Source organism: Euleptes europaea, chromosome 18 (assembly GCF_029931775.1).
Source record: "Euleptes europaea isolate rEulEur1 chromosome 18, rEulEur1.hap1, whole genome shotgun sequence".
Classification (NCBI taxonomy): Eukaryota; Metazoa; Chordata; class Lepidosauria; order Squamata; family Sphaerodactylidae; genus Euleptes; species Euleptes europaea.
In genome coordinates this window covers 37013071-37036658 of record NC_079329.1, presented here as the reverse complement: position 1 = coordinate 37036658, position 23588 = coordinate 37013071, and the positions used below count along the sequence as shown (strand labels likewise).

The following is a 23588-nucleotide window of genomic DNA, read 5'->3' as shown; positions in this document are numbered from 1 at the left end:
CCAAGATCTAAAAGCTGGTTTTTCCCTGGGGGAAATAGGGTGGGTTGGAGGTTATTCACTATCCGCGCCGATTTGTTGCGTGGCATCTTCTTCCCCCTCATCATCGTCCTCCAAGCATTCAAACCTGTTATGGAGTGGAATCGTAGTAGAATAAAAGTAATCAAGCTTGGATTGTTTGAACAAGGGGCGGGCGACCTCATCTTCAAATGGGTATGTCCTTTTCAACCCCATAATTAGCAAATGACAAAAATAATAGCCAGTAAAAACAGACGGCCAGGATAAGCTATCACAAGTTAAAATCCGTAGGATGGCACAAGTTAATTAAGATAATATACGAGAAACTGCCTTGGGCTCTTGTGCTAGTAGCTCTCTCCCAGTAAACAGCGGGCAACAAAACTTAAATAGTCTTTGCAGCCTCAAAACATATCCAAGTTCACCAAACAGGAAGAGTTCCACAAGAAAGATATTATTTTCAGAAGTAAAAAGCGTCAGGTCTTCAAGGCCAGTTATCTCTTAATTATTTTCTTAAACCACCGGTCCGGCCAGGCAGAAGCCTTAATTAGGCTGCAAGCAATTGACTCCTCGTTAAAAGGGTGAAAGTAATAAAATTGTCTGCTCCTGCTCCTTCATGTCCTTAGATAATGAAAATACCAGACTAAGAGAGATAAAACTACTTGGAATATTATTATAAAACTAATTAAAATGCTTAACTTGATCAGAGACGTAAAAACAATCCTCTGCAGCCCGCTCCCGGACTCTGCTTGAAGACTGCCAGTGAGGGGGGAGCTCACCACCCCTCTAGGCAGCCGATTCCACTGCTAAAGAGGATGAAGCTGTTATACCTATTGTATGGTACAGGGATACCCATGGATACCCCCCCCCCCGAAATGCAGTTGAGAGGGCTGCAAATTTGATTGCAACAATTGAAAGAGAATGAAGTTGGTTGGTTAAATGGCCCATGGGAAAAGGGCTAACCACCCTATTTCCCCAGTATCATTGCTGTGATCATATTCATAGTCTACCAATGCTGCAATTCATTTAAAGAAAAACCTTATCAAGCCTAATATCTTCAGTCTGACCCTCAGAATGAGAGGACATCTGATCCAAAGCTGCACCTGTCTTTCTTCCAAATTTTTTAAAAACCCAAAGTAGTTTCTGTAGGTCATAATGATGAGAAGAGGCAGGGGGTTGGGGCTGCTTTACCCTCAGGTCATCTAAAAATAGCCCCCCTAGCTGTTCTTCTCACAGAAAGATGCAGGTACACAAGGAAAACGATTTTAAAAATCAAAATATTTGTGCCTCACTCAGGACAGGGTTCAAACAGGCAAGACTAATTAGGGTGAAAACGCATGGTCGCCTTAACCTCCTTTAATCCCTGTTTCAGCCAGGATTCAGCCAGGATTGAAAGCGCGAGTTTTGCCTAATGTGCATTCGATTCTGGCTAAAACAGGTATTAAAGGAGGATAAAGCCACCATGCGTTTTCGCCCTATGGTAACACTTCTGCCTGTGTCCATAAAATAAAAATGGGGGCTTGTTTAGCCTCTGTTTGCCTTGAACTGTGCAGGAAAGGAAGAAGACCCCCTGGGTCTGCAGAAAAATCTGAAAAAGTCCCTGGGGGGTTAAATCCCCCCAAAATGAAAGTGTTCTCCATGCATGCACACCGACTGTTGGTGGCTGCCAGTGTCCCCCCACCAGCCCAGAGGCAGCTGCTCCAGGCTGGTGGGGTGCTGATAGTTGCTTAGAGGTTGGGACTAGGGGGGCAGCCTCAACAGGCTCAGCAATGGGGGGGAGGGATTCCCCCTGTGAGTTTCACATGCCCCCACTTGTATATATTACAGCAGTGCATTGGTTGACTCTTGAATGCCTCTCAACAGAGGCTCATATCATTCTGCCATATCGTTCTTCCACTCCACTCAGCAGGCTTGAATCTTTCCTCCAGGATAAGGAGGTTTCCTCTGATGTAGGAGATTTTTCCACTGAAGGAAAAGCCACTTCCCTTGGCGGAAGGCTCCTTCATCTGGCTGTGCGGAGTGGTAGGATACAAGCCAGCATATGCCTCACATTCAACTGAGCATGTTCAAGTTTTGTCTCCAGCAAGTCCTCAGCCATTACAACAATTTCTTCCTAGCCCTTTAGTAGAATTTAGGGAGCAATTCTAAGCAGTTCTACTCAGAAGTTAAATCCCATAGGTTTGCCAACTCTAGGCTGAGAAATTCCTGCAGATTTGGAGTTGAAGCCTAGGAAGGGCAGGGTTTGGAGAAGGGAGGGATTTCAGTGGGGTATAATGCCACAGAGTCCATTCTTAAGAAAAGTTAAGGGCATTTTAATATTCTTAAGAAGAAGGTGGTGAATTTTGCTAATCTGCCATCAAAACAGAAGCAATTAAACAAACAAATAAGAAGAACCCTAATTCAATAGTATCCATAATTGTAAACCTTATAAAGGAAAACAAATATAATTGGACAAACAAGGCAGTGTATGTAAGGAGCATTTTGCTTTAGGATATTTCCTTATCCCATTTCCTAGTTCCTTTCCAGCTTAGTTTCTACTACTTCCTAATGCTCTTCTTTCTGTAGGTCTTCACTGGAATATTCACAGCTGAGATGGTGCTCAAACTGATTGCTCTAGACCCCTATGAGTACTTCCAGCAAGGATGGAATATTTTTGACAGCATCATCGTCACCCTGAGCTTGGTGGAGCTCGGCCTCGCCAACGTCCAGGGGCTTTCTGTGCTCCGATCCTTTCGTCTGGTAGGTGACTTTGCTCTGTAACGTAAGCCTTTTGCAAAGAGCCTGTGTTTCACTACTAGCACTGGGGCCAGGCCAAGATCTGGCCCTCCTCCCACGCCCCAGGTGCTGTGAGGCCAAAGTGTTCTTGAACAAACAGGGAAGATACCCAGACCTCCCCTGAACATTGTGGGACATGTGGGCTGCAGTAAACTGACCAAGGCTAGGGAGGGTCTGCGAACCTGGACCTCTGGGTGCATCTTAGATTTTAGCCTACTCTACCAGCGCCCCGAGGGCAGTAGTTAAAAAGGTGCCATACCAGGCAGATGGGCATATTCTGGCATTGCCCTACAAATTCGACTTCCTAATGGCACAAACAGATGTGACGAAGATCATGGATCTCATTCCATTTACAAAAAAGCACATTGTGCATGTGTGTGCAGCCACTCAGAGATGGCGAGAGGGCATATGACCCTGCAGCCCCTGCTCAGTTTTCTTAACTGAAACTGGGCTCCATGCCCTTTTAGTGTTTTCAAGAGGGGAAAGTGTGTCCTTTAAAACCAGGATAACCACAGCGCGGGGCTCCCAGTCTCAGCAAACTAGAGGGGAATTTAAAGGATTGAATTCCCTCCCCTTGCTCTGTTCTACTCCAATCTAGGGTTACAATGCACCCTGGAGGGTTCTCCGGGAGGTCGGGTTAGAGCTTTGGGTCTGCTCCCCGAGGATTCTGATCTACTGCGTGCCATCCTTGCGGAGGCACAGCGGACTCAAGCCGAGTCCAACCGACTGACTGAGTTGGTCGTGGAGCAGTGGCATCGACTAGTGGCAGCGGCCCCCTGGGAGACGCGGGGCGCTGATCTCCACGCCCATAACGAACTTTGGTGGTTGGATGTTTTACTAAAGGAGACCCGGTTGGCGCAAGAGGATGCAACTCTTTTAACCCAGCTGTTTGACGAGGTTGCAGTTTGCGGGGCGCAGTGGGGGCCGTCGGTCCCAATCCGAGGGTCCGTTTCCTCGTTCCCAATGGCGGGAGCTGGGAGTGGGACTGGTCCAGACCTCAACCTGGGTAGCCGGGAAGAGCATAACCTGGCTGCCAAGACAGTGTTGTCCCTTATGAAATTACCGCCAGACCTGGCGTCGGAGGACGATGTGATTAAGGTGCTACATCCAGAGTTTGGTTCTTCCTCCATGGAGCTTGCCCACAAGGTTTTACCGCTACTGGGCAAGTATGAGGAAATTCAGTTGCTACTGGAGCAAGCGGCCGAGCCGCTGGTAGCGGCTGTGGTGGCGGCTTGGGCTGCCACCTTGGAATTGGCTCAGACTCAGGCTGCCCAAAAAAGGGCGGTGGAGCAACGTTTGGCTGAGGCGGCCGCCGCTCAGAAAAGCCGCCCTGGAGCGGGCGGCCTTGGCGTCCGGAGCCCAACCGAGAGGCGGGGGGGGGGACTAGAATGGCCCTTGTTCTCCCTGGAACCCTGTCCACCCGGGGATGTGGCCTGTCGATGGCGGCTTGTCTTCACCTCTGACATGCGGGACTATTATGAAGATGTGGAACCCGACTAGGAGGACTCAGACGACTGGAATACAAACCTCCGAGTTAGCCAAGCCCAACGGACTGGGGGGGGGATGAGGAGGAGATACACGTTTTAAAGTATCAAAATTGAGAACTATTGGAGCGTATGGCCCAAATGCAAGATCAGATGGACGTGCTAGTGCGCGAGTATGGACACTTGCATCAGGCCCAAACCGTACCGCCACCACCCCAGGGCAACACCCAGTTCCTGGGCAGCAACTAATACCCGGACAGCAGCCGCAGCAGCCAGTTCCCGGGCAGCAACTAATACCCGGACAACAACCGCAGCAACCTCCTGGACAACCGCCACCAGTGCTGCCCCCAGGACTGTCCGCTCAGCCAGGGGCCCCACCCCACTTGGCAGCAGCCCCGACTACAAGTGACTTTCGACGGCTCTGCCGAAGTGCTGCCCTGTTTCCTACACCAAGTGGACAGTTATATGAGAGAACAAGGGCATGCATTCCCCACGGAAGATAGTCGGGTAAGATTTGTCTCTTCTCTTTTGACTGGGAGGGCTGCAGAGTGGATGATCCTGCAGTTCAATACCCGGGCCCGATGCGTCCACTCGCTCAACGAATTTATGCGAGCGTTAAGACGGCGTTCTGAGGACCCGTTCCAGGGAGAGAAAGCCAAGGCTGCCCTTTTGCAACTCCAGCAAAAATCTTCCTCAGTCAGGGAGTTTGCTGATGAGTTTCAAAGACTCGCTAGTAAAATAGTCGATTGGACGGAGGCTACCCGGGTGCATTACTTCAGAGAAGCCTTACACCCCGAGATTTTGAACTGGGCTTATATGCAACGGGATCCAGCCACCCTGGAGGAGTGGATACTACTGGCGGAGGAAGTGGAAAGCCGCCGCCAGTTCACCTCTCTTGCCCGACGTCGGGCCAAGGAGGGGGAGGCCAGAAAAACCCTCCCAAGGCCGCAGCTCCTGCCCCGTGGATACCGGCTCAACCCTCTCAAGACCGAGTGTCGCGGTTCCAAAGGGGAGCTTGCCTCGTTTGCGGTGCCATGGGTCACTTCGCTGCGACCTGCCCGTTGCACCCGGAGCAACCAGCTCCCACTCCCCGGCTGGAGGGGATGCCTCGCGGGAGAGGACGTGCTCGGAGAAGAGGCACTGTGGCTGATTGTAGTGTCGCTCCAGGACAGAGAGCGCTGCAGAGGAGTCTGCAAGTGAGCTGTCGCCAGCGGACCCGCCGGGGTCCCGGATTATAATTGCCCCAGGAGGGGACAGCTCTGCTTTGTCGGAGGAAGGCAGCCACTGGGACCCTCCTGCTCTGAACGTGGAGTCTCCCCTGGATCAATCAAAAAACGGACTGGGTCTGCGGTGAATGGAGCGCCACCGCAGATCTCCACAGATGCTTCTGCAAAACCCAAGGCTCCCTTAATGGTGAGTGATGTGGGAGAGACTGTTTATGTGGATGTAATATTGCAACATTATAGAAAGGGGCCCCAGTTACAAGTTAAAGCTTTAATAGACTCTGGATGTGCCCGCTTCTTGATCAATGAGGCCACGTTTCAGGCACTCAAACTCAAATCAGTGCCTTTGCCAGCACCTGTTCAGTTCGCCCAGATGGATGGCAGTGATTTCAAGGGTGGCCAGTGGACCATCGCACTTGGGGAGTAGCGATGGGAATAGGCCACCATTGGGAACAAATTGACTTTACTATAGCCCCCAATATTCGTTACGCTGTGGTGTTGGGAATAAATTGGCTCAGGGGGCACAGCCCCTCCATTGACTGGGAGGCCGAGACTTTAGCATTCTCCAATCCGATGTGTGAACGGCACCGGTACAAAGTAGCTGTCAAGACCATAATCCAATCGACTCCTGCCTTGGCTTCAGACACTACGGGTCCATCCCACCTACCTCCTGAGTACCAGGACTTTGCAGATGTCTTTAATGTATAGGAGTGTGATGTGTTACCCCACCACCACCACAGAACAGTGCTATTGAGGTGGTGGGGGATGGAAAACTGCCGAAAAGCAAAGTTTACCCCATGAGCGCTTCTGAAAGAACAGTGCTCCGTGAGTTCCTAGACAAGAATCTGGCTCGAGGTTTCATCTGACCCTCTACCGCACCTTATTCGGCCCCAGCTTTTTTCGTGCGTAAAAAGACTGGTGACTTGCGTTTATGCATCGATTTTTGAAAACTTAATGCAGTTACCCAAACCAATGCCTACCCCATCCCTTTGATCTCAGATCTTCTGGGGCAACTAAAGGAGGGACACATTTTCACCAAATTGGATTTGGTCGAAGCCTATTATAGAATCAGAATTCGAGAAGGAGAAGAACCCCTCACATCCTTCTCCAGTTGCTTTGGCATGTTTGAGTTTCTGGTGATGCCTTTTGGATTGAAAGGGGCTTCGGGGGTCTTTATGCAACTCATTAATGAGATCCTACATGACTTGCTGTTCAATGGGGTGGTGGTCTACTTAGATGACATTCTTATTTATTCTAAGACCATGGATGAACATATCGCCCTGGTTAGGGAAGTGTTGCAACGTCTTAGAAACAATCAGCTCTACGCTAAGGTGTCCAAGTGTGAGTTCCACCAAAAACAGTTAACTTTTCTGGGTTATATAATATCACACCAAGGACTTACAATAGACCCAGAAAAGGTGCAAGCCGTAATCAATTGGGAACCACCCTCTACACGTAAACAGGTTCAGAAATTTCTCGGGTTCGCAAATTTCTACAGGGGTTTCCTCCCCCACTTCACCCAGGTTGCATTGCCCATAACAGACCTCCTTAAAACTAAGGGAAAGGGAAACGCAGCCACCTTGCCTACGACCAGAGTAAATTGGACCCCCCAGTGTCAAACTGCTTTTGACAGTCTCAAACGACTGTTCACCTACGAACCGGTTTTACAGCACCCTGATTGTGAACAAATGTTTGTAATCCAAGTAGACGCGTCTGAGGTAGCCATGGGAGGTGCGCTGCTGCAGCGAGGGGGGGATGGTCAACTGCACCGTGCGCTTACTTCTCTAAGAAGTTCACGCAATCTCAGCTCAATTGGCCGGTCTGGGAAAAGGAGGCTGCTGCAGTTAAACATGCCCTCACAGTATGGAGACAGTTTTTAGAAGGATCTAAAGTCCCTTTTGAAGTCTGGAGCGATCATAAAAACTTGGAGGCATTAACGGGGGCTCGCAAACTGTCCGTGAAACAGGTACGATGGGCAGACTTCTTTGCCCAATTCCGCTTCGTCTTGAAACATGTGCCAGGGAAGCAAAACATGCTGGCCGATTCTTTGTCTAGGCTACCCCAGTATCCTACCAAGATTGAGCGCCCCACAGAGTCTCTATTTACCCCTGCTCAGAGAGGTTTACTGTCCACCTTGGCAGTCCAAACCCGGTCACAGACCCAGCTCCCAACGCCGCCGCCTTCGGAAGGGGGGAAAGCCCAACGCCCGACCATATCGGTCGAGCCCTCCACTCCACTCCCCTCGCCTCCCTCGCCGGCCCTGACTCCTCCACCCATGCAAGTCCTGAGGTGCAGGGACCCGACCACCCGGTCGAACCATCCACCCTGCCCCCCTCAACGGTGCCGGCCTCTCCTCCCTCTGAAATGCCTGCCAACACAGTTCCCAAGGTGCCAGATGTGGAGGGGCTTACTGATTCCTTCGAGGAAACTCACCGTCGCAGTTGCCAAGCAGAACTCTCCGCCCAAACCCTCCCGGCTTCTCTGATTGAACGTGAAGGTTATTGGTACAAAGAATCAAAGTTGTATGTTCCTAAGATACTGCGGGGGGAGGTTGTGGGTCTGGTTCATGGGGCTAAGACCACAGGACACTTTGGTTTTCTCAAAACGTTACATCTGCTGAGGAGACAGTTTTGGTGGGCGGGCATGCGATCCGACGTGGATTCGTTCGTCCGCAGTTGCCCAGTGTGCGCTGCGGCCAAGTGGCCCCAGGCCAAGCCACCTGGACTATTGCAATCTTTGGAAACCCCCACTAGACCCTGGGAGGTAATCTCAATGGATTTTATGACTGATCTACCCCTCAGTGAGGGAAAAACTGTACTTTGGGTAATCACGGATCTGTTCTCGAAACAAGTGCATCTCGTACCTTGCGCAGGTATCCCTTCCGCCCCAAAATTGGCCCGCCTCTTTGTGTCACATGTATTCCAATTGCACAGTTTTCCGCGCAAGATAGTGAGCGACCGCAGGAGCGCATATGTGGCTACGTTCTGGAAAGCTTTCTTGAAGTTAGTTGGGGTGGAACAAGGACTGTCAAGCGCTTTCCATCTCCAAAAAGATGGCCAAACGGAATGGGTGAATGCAGTGTTAGAGTGCTACTTGCGCTGTTATGTTAATTACCATCAAGATGATTGGGTAGGACTGTTGCCCTTTGCTGAATATGCTTACAATAATGCTGTGCACCAATCCACTGGATTTAGCCCTTTTCAAGCTGTGTATGGACAAGACTTTGGCCCCATCGGCCATATTGGTATTTCAGGGGAGGAGGGAAGTGGTGATGCGGCTGACTGGGTGCACACGATTCAGACAACCTGGCTGTGGCTGATAAAAAATCTAGAGCGAGCCAAACGTAAATATAAGGCTCAAGCTGACAAACACCGTTCGCCGGGTAAAAAGTACAGGGTGGGAGATTTGGTTTATTTGTCCACCAAGAATCTACGATCAACCCGCCCGTGCGGCAAATTCAGTGCCAAGTATGTAGGTCCGTTCCCCATTTACCGGATCATCAACCCGGTGACTGTAGAACTCTCACTCCCCAAATCACTGAGGCGAATTCATCCCATGTTTCATGTCAGTCTATTGAAACCGCATGTTCCCTCCCTGGAGTGGCATCCTGAACCACCGCCTGAGGCGCCTGTGATGGTGGGGGGGAAGGAGCATTTTGAAATTGCAAAAATCCTGGACTCGCGTATCCATCATGGTTCTTTCCAATATCTAGTTCGCTGGAAGCACTTCAGTTCAGGATGAGTGGGTGCATTCACGCGATGTCTCCGCCCCTCGCCTGGTCCATGAATTCCATGCTGCCTACCCCCACAAGCCAGCTCCAGGGAACTGAAGGGGGGGCCTTTGGGGGGGCAGAATGTCAGGCATGGCCTGAGAAAGGAATGTTGTGGTTTTCTCCAGTTGCTGGCCAAGGCCAGCTCTAGCCCTGCAAACAACGTGTTTAGACTCGACTCTGTGGGAATGCCGGTAGAATCCTACCTCCCTGACAACTCCTGGGAGGGGGGTTGCCATGGCATCCAGATTTACCCCGATATGCCCTATGCTCTTTCATATATGCCCTGTACTGTGCTTGTAGTTTTCATTAGTGTCAATTTGACCATTAGCTTCTGTTAACGTGTGGATTTTCCAATAAATCAACTCTCTTTGGACTGCTTGTCTGCTGATGTTTGTTTATGGGATTATCATGGGACTAGAGCTCACAGCTATCAGCTAACAACCAGCAAGAGAAGGAGGGGGCAGAGGTGGCGTGACAGTGTGCTGACGGTGTGATGTCACTTCTGACATCAGCATGACACTCTAGGATTTGAACAAAACTTGGCCAGGTATTCGCCTTTCCCCCCACTGATACTTAGAGGGCTTTTGGGCGACAGACGGAAAGTCCAAGAGGTCTCCAACATATGTCCAATCTGAATCTTGGCTGTTTGCACATCAAGGATCACCTACAAAAGGACAAACATCTTTTTGGCTCTCAGGTTTTTACAGATGAGCTAGGAGAATGTTGTTGTCTTTACCTATGCTCTTTCTCAGGTGGGAATAGGCGTTACCAACCCCAAGTTGGGAAATGCCTGGAGATTTGGGGGCAGAGCCTGGGGAGGGTGGAGTTTGGGGAGGGAGCTCAGAAGTGATGTGATGCCATAGAGTCCACCCTCCAGTGCTGCTATTTTCTCCAGGGAACTGATCTCTGTCTCCTGGAATTCAGTGGTAATTCCATGAGGTCTCCAGGCCCCACCTGGAGGCTGACAACACTAGGTGGGATGTCAGTTATATAAGTGATTGTGTAAAGAACCCTCCCAACGGAGCTGTTATTCGCCATCTCCTCACACAGGCCTGTAAGATCACCCTTGGCTCCTTTGTAAGCCTTGCGAGCCGTGTGACCCCATCTCTCTGGAAGAGCCTCCTGGGAGAACTGTGGGGGGACCTCCTTCCTCATTACAGAAGGAAAGCATTTACAAGGAACCCTTGTAAATGCTTTCCTTCTGCTGATCTGCTCATTTATTGATTTGTGTGATTTTTCTGGTACTGAGGAAAGGGAAGGCAGCATGGTATAGCATGATCTCATCAGATCTTGGAAGCTAAGCAGGGTCAGTCCTGCTTAGCATTTGGATGGGAGACCACCAAGGAATACCAAGGGTGTGACGCAGAGGCAGGCAATGGCCAATCACCTCTGTTAGTCTCTTGCCTTGAAAGCCCCATAAGGGGTCGCCATAAGTCAACTGCGACTTGACAGCACTTTACACACACAAACATGGTACTGAGGTCTTAATGAGTTTTTCTGTGCAAGCAGTTATGAGTATTTGGGGTGGGGTGGATTGTTTTAATACTGCTTTTTCAATATGCAGGGTCTGTGTTGAGAGTCACCCTGGCCTCTTTTAACTGGGGAAAGGTGGGACGTAAATATTTTAAATGATAAATAAGAGCAGTGGGGTTTTTGCGCCTGCCAGGCCCAGTCAGGTTCATAGTCTTGCAGAGAAACCCAAGAGAGGCAGGGGAGACTGTGGCTGAACCTCCCTGAATGTCCTGCCTCATGTAGAGTGTAAAGTATAGACAATCTTGCAACTTCAGGATAATAAGGTGCAGGTGATAATCTTTGGATATTGATTAGCTAAGTGTGTATTGATTTGTTTACAACAATTAAAGGCTGATTTCTTCCCAATCAGGGTCACCAAGGCAGCTAGCAATTAAAAATGAAACTGAGATCCTCTAGCTAGTGGCCAAGAGTTACATAGTGTAACCAGTAGGGTTGCCTGCTCTGGGTTGGGAAATACCTGGAGATGTTGGGGTTGGAGCCTGAGGAGGGCAGGATTTGGAGAGGGGAGGGACTTCAATGGGGTATAATGCCATAGAGTCCAAAGCGGCCATTTTCTCCAGGGGAACGGATCTCTGTCGCCTGGAGATCAGTTGTAATAGTGGGAGATCTCCAGCCACCACCTGGAGGTTGGCAATCCTACTAACCAGGCTTCCTCTTCCTTTCTCAGATGAGAGTTTTCAAGCTTGCAAAATCCTGGCCGACCCTCAACATGCTGATCAAAATCATTGGCAACTCAGTGGGCGCTCTGGGCAATCTCACCTTGGTGCTGGCCATCATTGTGTTCATCTTTGCCGTGGTGGGCATGCAGCTGTTTGGGAAGAGCTACAAGGAGTGCGTCTGCAAGATCTCCACCGACTGTGTGCTGCCGCGCTGGCACATGCACGACTTCTTCCATTCCTTCCTCATCATCTTCCGCATCCTTTGTGGCGAGTGGATCGAGACCATGTGGGACTGTATGGAGGTGGCTGGGCAGCCCTTGTGCCTCATCGTCTTCATGATGGTCATGGTCATCGGGAACCTGGTGGTGAGTTGCCTTTTCCAGCGAGGGGATGCTATTGTGGTCAGAGCCCAAAGCACCTCCCTGATCTGAGTCTAGCAGCAACGACAACTGCTTGTGGAAACAGCCAAGAACTCAACAACAACAAAAGCGGAGGAAAACAAATTAAAATTAAATTAAGGAACAAATAAGGCCCAAACACGTTTCGGCCTGAAAAAGGCCTTCCTCTGGTCAGACATAGAATTGTAGTCCATTACACATCTTAACAGTATAATATCATAATGCACAGTAGAACACACATAAAAGCCCTTCTAGTATTATGAAGCTTCTTGTAAAATTATTTATTCCATATACACTAGAATATGGCTCACATGCCCACCTTGTATTTCATGCCGGGCTTCTAAGGATGAGTATACATCAGTGTGTTAGGTCAAAATTGTGCACCATATTAAAATTTATATATTTGTAATTTTAGTGTTTTTTAGCTCAACCTTTTCACTTTGAATGGCAAAAGAACTCTCCATAGCACGTTGTTCTAGCCTCAGACAGAGAACTGTCCTTGCTGGAAGTTACAGCTGATTGAGGCCGTGAAGTCACAAATGGTGGTCACTTTAACTGTCCTTGAGTAACGCCTACAGGTGTCTTCACACTGTGGCTGCATTGAGAAGTCTCAAAGTTGTTCGTTTGCAGTGGGTACAAACACAGCTCGTTGTCCATGCTTGCCCCTCAGACATGGAGGTTTGGAAAGCAAACCTGATGTCTGGATGTGGGGGCCTGAGCAAACTGAGGTTGTCTCCCCCCACTAGGGTTGCCAGCTCCAGGTTGGGAAATACCTGGAGATTCTGGGGCTGGAGCCTGAGGAAGGTGGGATTTGGGGAGGGACAGGACCTCAGTGGGGTGTAGTACCACAGAGTCCACCTTCCAAAGTGGCCATTTTCTCCAGGAGAGCTGATCTCTGTCATCTGCAAATCAGTTGTAATCTCAGGCGATTTCCAGTAGGGTTGGCAGCTCTTTCCCAAATCTGGTTTGATATGATCTTTTATAAAAGAGTGCAGTCAAAGCATGCTTGCACACCCTGTGGATTGGAAAATGTGCATTTCGGCAAGATCTGCTTACATTGTGTTATTTTCTCTGACTCAGTGCCCGCCCGCCCCAGCCCTCATTTCCCTGTATCACCAGATGGTCTCTTTGGGGCTTTTAAAAAATAATTTTAATTTTTTAAAAAATTGGTAATCTCTATAGAGTTACACTGGTACAGCAATTGCCAGTTTTTAAAAAATCCGGAAGAAGCTGTGCTAGAGGGGTAGGCTCAGGGTGCTCTCTGCTGTCCTGTATTTTAGGGGGATACATGTATACCAAAAGGGCCATTATAGCCAAGAGACAGGGAGCGACAATGGGCCAGTGTATGGAATGCTCTCTCCCTCCTCCCTCATTCTCTGCTAAGGTATGTGAGTAGTGCTGTCCATCCAATTCCCTTGCATAACACCAAAGACCCTCTGAGCATGTACAGAATGCCTCTTCCTCACCACTAAATAAGTATTCCTACATATCTCTGGGATTGGGGAAAATGAGAGTGTGTTGCTTCCAGCCTGGCCCCAGCCCCTCCCCACCCATTTTTGGCATTTTGCACTCTCCAGCCTCAAGACTTGACATATTTGAGGTGTTACTGATCCAGCTGTCATTTTCTATTTATGTCCCTTTTGGCATTTCCGTTGCAAGCTATTAAGAGGAAAGGTGTGGAACTTGGTAGAGGAAAGAACTGACTTGAGCGACCTTTAGGGTTACAGGCAGTGACAATTTGCTGTAGTTGGCGCTTAAGAGAAGCATCCAAGAGGCGTGAGGAAAGCAAAGGGGGTTATATAAAGGTCCGAGTGAAGTCATGAGGCATGAGCCATGTGCAAGCAGCCCTGACCTTGAATATCAGCAAAGTCCCGTCTCAAATGTGCTCCTGGCAGGGGAGAGGCACAAATATTGACAGTGGGTGGGCAGGACTCTGGCTTCAGGCAGCAAACACATTCTGCTTTCTTGCTGATGTTACTGTACATGGCAGACCCAATGGTGCCTGCAGTGAGAGTGATGGGGGCGAGCCAGGGGAGGGATCTTGGGTGGGGTGGAGCAGAAGCCTGCTGTTGACCTCCAACGCCTCGCAAGAGCTTGCCTGGCTGGGTCAGGCCACAGCACATCCATTGCCAACAGGAGGACAGAGCACTCTCCCACCTCTTGCCTCACCAGCAGTGTGGAGGCTCTGTGGAGCCAGATCTCTTGTCTGACATTCATTTGTGCCAGGATATGACACCATCTAGGCCACCACCCTTCCAGTGTGCCTTGTATGAAGGGTTTTACTTCGTCTATGCAGAATCTATTACCCAACGATTTTCACTGGATGGTGCTGAGACCTGGTGAAAGAGAGAGAGATTTTCCATATGCACTCCCATCCTATGTCAGCCACTCTACCATTCCTTTCCCTAGGTTTAACAGCCATTGGCTATTCATCTACCATTTCACACTTTAAAAGTTGGGGGGGGGGAGATGAAAATTATTTTTTTCTTGAAACTATAAAGAGAAAAGTTACCACATCTCTCACCCAATTCACTGATCTACTTGATAGCAGATAATGCAGTATCCACTTCCCAGAGTCATTAGCTGTTTTATCCAGGGAGTAATATATTTATTTTGTGCAGTATTATTTTCTGAACAAGCTAAAACAATGTGTGCTAGGGAGTCTACTTGATCCGTACAAAATGGGCATTTGTGTTCCCTTGCAGCAATGCTATTGTATCTCCCTTGCATCTTGGCTGAGTCACACTACCATTCCTACTTCCATGCCCAGTTGTGTGGCATAACCTTTCCTGCACTGGCTTGTATCTTACCACTCCACTCAGCCAAACTGCCAGCCTTCCTCCATGCAAGTGGCTCTTCCACAAGTAGAACGACGACTTTTGCTGGAGGGACACTTCTTGGGCCAAACTTGGCCGAGTGAAATGTTCGGATACTGGCTTCCCTAGTCTATCCTCAGCTGTTCCTTCATTGCCTCCTGATCTCCCTCCTATCCTAACCTTACTCCTTGTTGTCATTTGCTGGCTCATCACATAAATAGTTGCAGATAACACAGAGATTAAACAATTGCAAAACGTTTCCAATACCAAACGGAGGGAAAACAGTGCAGACACGAGAAAATAAAACGTTTCATGAAACTTTGAGAACAATTGGTGCGGAAACAGCCTATGTCACATGCTTGACATGCCTGCGCCCCCCCCCCTTGTCCCCACCTACTAACCTCTCACTGGTTGCCGGCAATTGGTTGCCAGCCCAAATTGTAGCAAAAGTGTGAATGTTTGAAGCAGCCTTGATAGTGTTGGAAATGTTCTCAGTGTATTCTTTGAGTCATTTTCCTTGTGTGTTTGAACACTCAGCCTCAACATCAAACATATATGCAGTTTTTAGCTTAGTTGATCATGCCTTAAAAAAAACCCTCATGCTGCACATGCTCAGGGGTGTTCTCACTCTATTATTTCATGTCCTCCTGGACTGGACCTTTACATTCACTATTCCTAAGCCCAGAGAATGGTCTGAAGGAATTCTGAAGCTGAAGCTCAGAGCCCCTGGATGGAAAACTGCTAGGAACTAGAGGTTGCTTAAACTGGGGTTTGCCACTTTTTAATCTTGTGGAGTCAGTCTGACTTCTTCTGGGGTTGTCAACTCTTGGTTGGGAAGTTCCTGGAGATTTTGGAGTGGAGTATGGCAAGGATGGCATTTGGGAAGGGGAGGGGTCTCAGTCCACCCTCCGAGTCTGCCATTTTCTCCAGGGGAGCTAATCTATATAATTGGGAGATCAGTTGTAATTCCAGAACTCCAGGCCCCACCTAGAAGCTGGCAAACGTATTCCCTTTGCTCTGCAAATGACAGGCATATGAACCTACAAATAAAGACAGGCTGGCACCTTGGACAGTGTGGACAGTCAGTCACTTGAATGTGTATTCCTTGCTTCCTTTTTTTTTTTTTTTTTTTTAAAAACAAGCTTCTTTTTAAAAAACTTAAAAATCTACTTCAGGTAGCCAGGGGACTTGGGTTCATGACATCAGAGGCAGCAGTCAACTAGCACCATGAACAGCCATCTTCCGCTGCAAATAGCCAAAATGGAGCACAGTTTGCCCCTTTTGCAGGGTTGTTTCCCCGCGGCCACCCCTGCCAACCGCTTTGGAGCTTCCTTTTGATTATGCATGCCTTTTCCACCCATCAGAGGTCACCTCGCTCTCCCCACGCGTTTTCCCTGTATTTTCCAGATGCTGTTTTAGCCAGAATCTGGAAAACACGGGCAAAAGTACTTCAGTCTTGCAGAGGAAGCGAGGCAACCTCTGACGGGTGGAAAAGGCATGCATAATCAAAAGGAAGCCCCAAAGCAGTCGACAGGGGTGACCGTGGGGAAACGTACCTGCATAAAAAGCCTTTCTCTGCGTGATCAAAACCATAAGCCGTGTGTGAGTGCACTTCCACAGCATCCGCACTGCTCAAGCTAAGTACACACCTTCTCATAAGCCACGCTTCGGGGGTAACGTTCAATTTTAAAAGAGCTCTTACCCAAATTAAGGTCTGCATGGCCAAAGTGACCTCGGGAGAGTGTGCATTTATATGGCGCCGGCCTCAAAGCTCTCCAGGAGGGGCTGTGTGTCAGGTTCTCCAGCCAACCTGGGCAATTCCCAAAAAGCCACTCGCTCAGACAGCCAAGTCAGAAGCAGGTAAACTTTATTGTAGAAGCAACAGGTACAGCTAAGGCAACTTCCAGGTTCAAAGCTGCTAATGATGAGCCATACTACAAGGCATAACTTAAAGCATGATTACATCACAGGTGCAGTTTCAAAGGGCCTGGGAAAGGGATAGATAACGTTGCCTGGCAGGAAGGGAGGAAGAAGCAACCTAAACAGAGTACTGCTCATTAGCTGGCCAAGGCCAAGGCAGAGGGTGGGGGAACAGGGAGTGGGAATAGCAGAGCAAAATATGCAAACACTGGCCTAACTTATGTCAAGAGCCTGACCGCTTGTACAGGCCAGCCCAAGCATGGCTACTATAGAAATCAAAGGACACGTAGTGAAGGATCAAAGACAACCTCTGACATTGAAGAATCAAAGACAACCTCTGACACTGTGGCTCAGTGGTAGAGCATCTGCTTGGCATGCAGAAGATCCCAGGTTCAATCCCCGGCATCTCCAGTTAAAGGGACCAGGCAAGCAGGTGATGGGAAAGACTGCCTGAGACCCTGGAGAGCCACTGCCGGTCTGAGTAGACAATACTGACTTTGATGGACCAAGGGTCTAATACAGTATAAGGCTGCTTAATGTGTTCATGTGTTCAAGAAAGGAGGGTGTCTGAAGGGGGTATTATGGGGCTTGCCAAAGCTGGCCAAGTGTCTGTTAAGAGCCCCTTGGAAGGGATAAGAGACCTCTTGGCTGGACTTTTGCTGACGGAATTTGATTTCCCTGTCATGAAGAGCTGACTCAGCTTGATCCAGGCTGGGTTTGGCATTCTCACAATATGGTCACGCAGAATGTTTCTCCAGTGTGCCTCTTCTGGGAGTCTGGGACCCTTGTGGCTCTCCCCTCTGGGACCCCCATAAGATGCTTCATGGCAAAAGAAGAAAGGAGGGACAGAGGGGGGTTGGGAGGACGCTGTCTCACCTGGGACAGCAGCTTTGCACATTTTTTTTTTACCAGTGGTGGGTGTGCTCCACAGTTCTGGGCAAGCATAGCAAAATTTGTATTGGTGTGATACTGGGGGGGGAAACAATGTGATTCAAAAAAGCTCAAGTACAGACATATGTATATTCCACACAAGTACTTCAGTCTTGCAGAGGAAGCAAGTTCCTAGCGAGGAAGGAAATGGGCTGCCTGATTATACTTCTGCTGTAGTTATTCTTTTTAAAACCTGTGACTGGAGTGTTTTATCCCTTTGCTAGTTTTTATATGTGTTTAGTGATGGGTAGCTGCCTGAGAGCTACCTGAGACCCTGGAGAGCCGCTGCCGGTCTGAGTAGACAGTACTGACTTTGATGGACCAAGGGTCCGATTCAGTATAAGGCAGCTTCATGTGTTCATGTGAGAGCCTCTGCCTGAGACCCTGGATGACAAATGGGAATTAAATTGGAATAGTCTTCCTGGTGATATCAGGGCCCTGTGGGATCTTAAGGAGTTCCGGACGGCCTGTAAAACGGAGCTATTCTGCCAGTCCTATAACTGAAGACAGCCGCGAGAGGATCCATCATTACTGGCCTCCCCATCCCGCCCCCCCGGCCCCCCACTCTTGAAATCTGTGGGGGGCTGAACTGCTGATATTCTATTACACAGTGGCACCTGGGTAAATTTGTGGCCACCTGCATATAAGTGTTTTATTGAGATTATTGTTTTAATGATGTTGATGATTTAAATGTGTTTTATGTATTTTAATTGTGACCCGACCTGAGCCTGGCTTGCTGGGCGGGCTATAAATTTGAAAAATAAATAAAAATAATAATAAATAAGAGCCAAGTGTGTATTAAAGTGCAGGATCCATCATCCTGAGGCTGTCAGCTTGCCTTTAAAAATGTGTTTCTAGCCCTTATAGCTGTGACGGAGAGCCTGGACAGAACTCCGAGATGGGGCACAACGATAACTTTTGCAAAATAAGCAAATACATTCTCGTTTGCCAATTACCAATTTCTCTAGGAAAAAGAGTTTTGATTTTTTTATTGTTTCTTTTTATACAAATTTCAATTATATATTTCTTATTCTACATACAATGTTTGTATAACATACTTTTCTCATTCCCTCCCATCCCTCCCATCCCCCTCCCTAACCCCACTCCTTTAGTCTCTTAATCCCAGCCATGGGCACAAAGTCTGTATCTTCCACTGAATGTCTTTTCTTCCTTCCACTGATATCCACTCTAAGTAGGTCTTCCATCTACTCGTGATTTCCCTGCTCTTGTCTTCCCATGAAGTCTTCTGGCGCATCATCTCGACGATATCCGACTGTATAAATTCAAACAGATAGTTGTGCCAGATTTCTATAGTCCATTTACTTTTATCCTTCCAACCCAGAGCTATTACTGCTTTGCTTGCTAATAGCATAGCCTTGAGTATGGCCTGATCCCTCTTATTTACCCCCGAGTTCCCTGTTGTGCTCATTAACATTAGCTTGAAATCTATGGTTAAGGATACTTTACATATTCTCTTTATGATTTCTAATATTTGTGTCCAAAAGTCCCTAACCTCTACTCATTCCCACCACATATTGGAGAACCAACCTTTAGATTGTCTACAATGCCAACACATGGGGCTTAGTCCTGGAAACATATTCGCTAATTGCGCTGGTGTTTTGTACCATTTTGTAAAAAATTTATGTTCCAATTCATTGAATTTGATCACTTTTATTTCCTCTAGCCCTTTCATAATATTGCATAAAAACTTCTTTTGTCCTTTGTTTGGGGTGTAAATATTTGCCATTGTATACCGTTTACCTTCCAATTTAAATTTAACTAATAAATATCTGCCGTCTCTATCTACCATTTTTCCATTTCTTCCACTTTATATTTCTTGTGAATCAAGACTGCTACTCCTTTTAACCTAGAATCACTTCTAGCTTATGCTAATGACACCCAGGCAGTATCTTTTAAAAGCGGCTTCTTATCATTTTTTTTCTTATGTGTTTCCTGGAGACATAACACATCAATCTTTTGGTCTCTTGCGAGTTTAGATATCCTGTATCTCTTAAGATCCAAAGTTAACCCATTGACATTCAGTGTAAGTAATCTTATTAATCTATCCATATTCCTTATTACTTTGAGACTTAAGGCTCCGTGGCTGATAATATTTTAAATAGTTTGCTAACCCACCCCTTCCCTTTCCCATCCCACCCTGTGGTAGAGAAGCTGACTGGGGATAGAAAAGCATCCCCTCTCTCCACTTCTTGGGGTGCACGCATCTCCTCCCTCTCCTGAATTGTCTTACATATTACACATTAGCTCAATTAACTTTGTATACTTCCCTTTTAGGTGGTTTCACTTTGTGTGTCTTCCTAGGGCGTTTTTCAGCTCTTGCTGATCCTCCTTCCTCAGGGTCCTCTTCAGCTTCTGCTTCTTCCATTTCTTGCTCACTCATATCTTCTGTATCTATTCCCATCCGTTTTAATAGTTCTATCGCTTCTGAGGTATTTCGTGCCATAAGCCTCTTTCCCTCTTGGAAAATAATTATTGAGGATGGATAGCCCCATGTAAATTTTATTTGCATGCAATTTTTGGGCATAGGGCCGCTGTGAGAGATCCCCCTCTCTGAGTTTGCTTCTCCAAATCAGTTGCTCAGACGTTGATACAGAAACAATAGATTTATTGAAGCCTTCAGGAGATGAGACAGGCACAGGTAGAAAGTTGCAAGTGAGGGGCTATACGGGTTTACAGAATATATTGACTCCAGGGCACTGGGGCACTGGGGTTCACACTTATTGTTATGGGAAGTTACAAGCTTGGCATAATACAAAACATCAGACGGATCCCAGGAAGTCTGGTGCGGCTATCACACTTCCAAGGCCGCACCGGCCTGAGGGAGTACTGGCAGGAAGAACAGCGGGGGGGAAGATACATGGGCCATCAGGCCTGGCGCCTGAGACCAGAAGGTGTGAACTGCTTTTACGAGTTCACTGATAACACCGCAGGTGATGGAAGGCAGAGACACAAAGACAGAGACCCTCACATTCTGCCCCCCTTAAGGCCCCCCTCCGAGAGGACGAGGCTTATCGGGATAAGCGAGGTGGAATTCTCGGACCAAGCGAGGAGCTGCCATGTGGGGTGCGGCCACCCATTCGTCATGAGCGGAGCCAAGGTTTTTCCAGCGAACAAAGTAAAACAGTTTCCCTTTCTTCCATTTGGAATCTAAAACCTTGGATATTTCCAAATGGGTATCCCCCCCTACTACGGTAGGAATCTCATGAGCGGGAGGGGGGTGGAACTGGGGAGCTGCTACATAAGGTTTGAGGAGGCTTATATGGAAGACTGGATGAACTCCCTTGAGAGTCTTAGGGAGACTCAGTTCCACGGTAACCTCGTTGATTACTCTGGTAATGGGGAAAGGTCCTACATAACGGTCGCTCAGTTTTTTGCAGGGGCGAAGAGAGCGGAGGTTTTTGGTGGACAGATAGACTTGCTCCCCCACCTTGAGTTCCCATCCCGGAGACCGGTGTTTGTCTGCTTGTTCCTTGTACTTGCTTTTTGCCCTTTCCAGATTTTTGAGCAACCATGGCCAGGTGGATTTAACCACCTGAATCCACTCCTGAAGATCAGGGGTAGACTGGAGCTCTGGCGAGACGGGGGCAGAACCGAAAGGGCCAAAATCCGTCCCGTATATAACTTGGAAGGGACTAAAGCCGGTAGAGGAATGAGGCGCATTGTTGTACGCATATTCGGCAAATGGCAGCAGGTCGACCCAGTCGTCCTGGTGGAAATTTACATAGCAACGCAAATAACATTCTACTACCGCATTTACTCGTTCCGTTTGACCATCCGTTTGGGGGTGATAGGCGGAAGAAAGGCCCTGTTCCTCCACTCCCATTAACTTTAGGAAAGCCCGCCAGAATTTGGCAACAAACTGGACCCCCCGGTCGGAGAGGACCTTCCTCGGGATCGAGTGTAGCCTGAGGACGTGCGTGATGAACAGTTTAGCTAAGCCCTGGGCTGAAGGAAGACCTGCACATGGAACGAAATGAACCTGTTTGGAAAAGAGGTCTGTGATAACCCAGAGAACCGTTTTCCCTCGACTTGGAGGTAGGTCGGTGATAAAATCCATGGCGATGACTTCCCAGGGACGGGAGGGGTTCTCAAGCGGTTTGAGAAGCCCCGGGGGTTTTCCCATCCGTTTCTTGGCTGTGGCGCAGGTGGGGCAGCTGCGCACATACAACTCTACATCAGATCTCATACCGGGCCACCAGAATTGCCTTCGAACCAGGTGAAGCGTTTTTATGAAACCAAAATGACCCGCTAGCCTGGCCCCATGTACAAGTCCCAATACTTCTTTGCGAAGGGAAGATGGGACATATAGTTTCCCCCCTTGCACCCACCAAGTGTTGGTTCGTTCCAAGCCAGTGGGGAGGAGATGGTGCTCCTCCTCCTGTAAGGAGGCGTCCCGGAGTCGCTGTTGGAATGCTTCCGGGATACCTTTGAGCGTAGGGGGGGTCTCCGGTTGGCGGGCTTGGGATCGGGTGGTGACGGCCAAGCCAGGGACTTCCCCTCGCTGTTCGGGAGTGAACAGGGAGTCGACGGGGCGATCGAAATCGTTGCGATACTGGGGAAGTCGTGACAAAGCATCAGCTAGGGCATTTTCTTTGCCAGGGACATGTTTGAGGGTGAACCGGAATTTTGCAAAAAATTGGGCCCACCGAATTTGTTTGGCATTGAGTTTTCTAGCTCCCTTGAGAGCCTCAAGATTCTTGTGATCTGTGCACACTTCGAACGGCAGCTCGGCCCCCTCTAAGAAGTGTCTCCATATGGTAAGGGCATGTTTGACCGCTGCTGCCTCCTTCTCCCAAATGGCCCAGTTGATCTCGGACTGGGAAAACTTCTTGGAGAAGTAGGCGCATGGCCTCAACCGTCCCCCCTCATCCCTCTGCAATAGGGCCCCGCCCATGGCTACATCCGAGGCATCCACCTGCACCACGAAGGGCTTGGTGCAATCCGGGTGAGCCAAAACGGGTTCGGATGAAAAAAGTAGCTTTAAACGTTCAAAAGCTTGCTGGCACTGGGGAGACCATTGCAGACGGGCTGAGGGGAGTGCGGCGCTAGCCCCCCTGTCCTTGGTACGCAACAGGGCAGTGAGGGGAAGCGCAACTTGGGCAAAGTTGGGAATGAAATTCCGGTAAAAGTTGGCAAACCCCAAAAACTGTTGAAGTTGGCGGCGGGTAGTGGGGGTTTCCCAGTCCCGCACCGCCTGGACCTTGGCGGGGTCCATTTCCAACCCTTGGTGGGAAATCACATACCCCAGAAATGTAATAGAAGGTTGGTGGAATTCACACTTGGACACCTTAGCATACAGTTTGTGCTCCCGCAGCCGCTGGAGCACTTCTCGCACTAGGCGCACATGTTCTTCCATGGTCTCAGAGTAAATAAGAATGTCATCGAGAAATACCACCACCCCCCGAAACAGTAAATCATGCAAAACTTCATTAATTAATTGCATAAAGACACTCGGAGCCCCCGAAAGTCCGAACGGCATGACCAGGTACTCAAACATCCCAAAACAACTGGAAAAGGCCGTTTTGGGTTCGTCTCCTTCTTTGATGCGAATGCGGTGGTAGGCTTCTACCAAGTCCAGTTTGGTGAAGATTCGGCCCTCCTTTAATTGTGCTAGAAGGTCAGGAATAAGAGGGAGGGGGTAAGCATTAGACTGGGTGACTGCGTTCAGTCTGCGAAAGTCAATACACAGTCTTAAATCTCCCGTCTTTTTCTTTACAAAGAAAGCTGGGGCTGAATAAGGAGCCTTGGAGGGGCGTATGAAACCCCTCGCCAGATTGACATCCAGATAGTCTCGCAATACAGTCTTTTCACTAGGGCTCATGGGGTAAACCTTTCCCTTAGACAGTTTGCCTTCCCCTACAATCTCGATGGCACAGTCCGTTTCTCTGTGGGGAGGCAGTTCGTCGCATTCTCTAACATCGAAAACATCAGTAAACTGCAAGTACTCAGAGGGTAATTGAGGAGAGACTGGGGCGGGGGACCCTACCAGTGCGGCGGCTGGAGTTCTGAGTACCCGTTCCTTGTCATGCAACCCACAGGGGTTTT

The 23588-nt window shown here is 48.7% G+C and overlaps 1 protein-coding gene across 1 annotated transcript in view; it reads left to right on the top strand.

The window, feature by feature from the left end:
• The window catches only part of SCN4A (sodium voltage-gated channel alpha subunit 4), a 123691-nt gene that overhangs the window by 47902 nt on the left and 52201 nt on the right, over positions 1-23588 (top strand). The window contains exons 13-14 of the mRNA XM_056863972.1: positions 2578-2751; positions 11467-11823. Coding sequence (XP_056719950.1) covers positions 2578-2751; positions 11467-11823 — 531 coding nt within the window. The remainder of the gene's footprint in view (positions 1-2577; positions 2752-11466; positions 11824-23588) is intronic.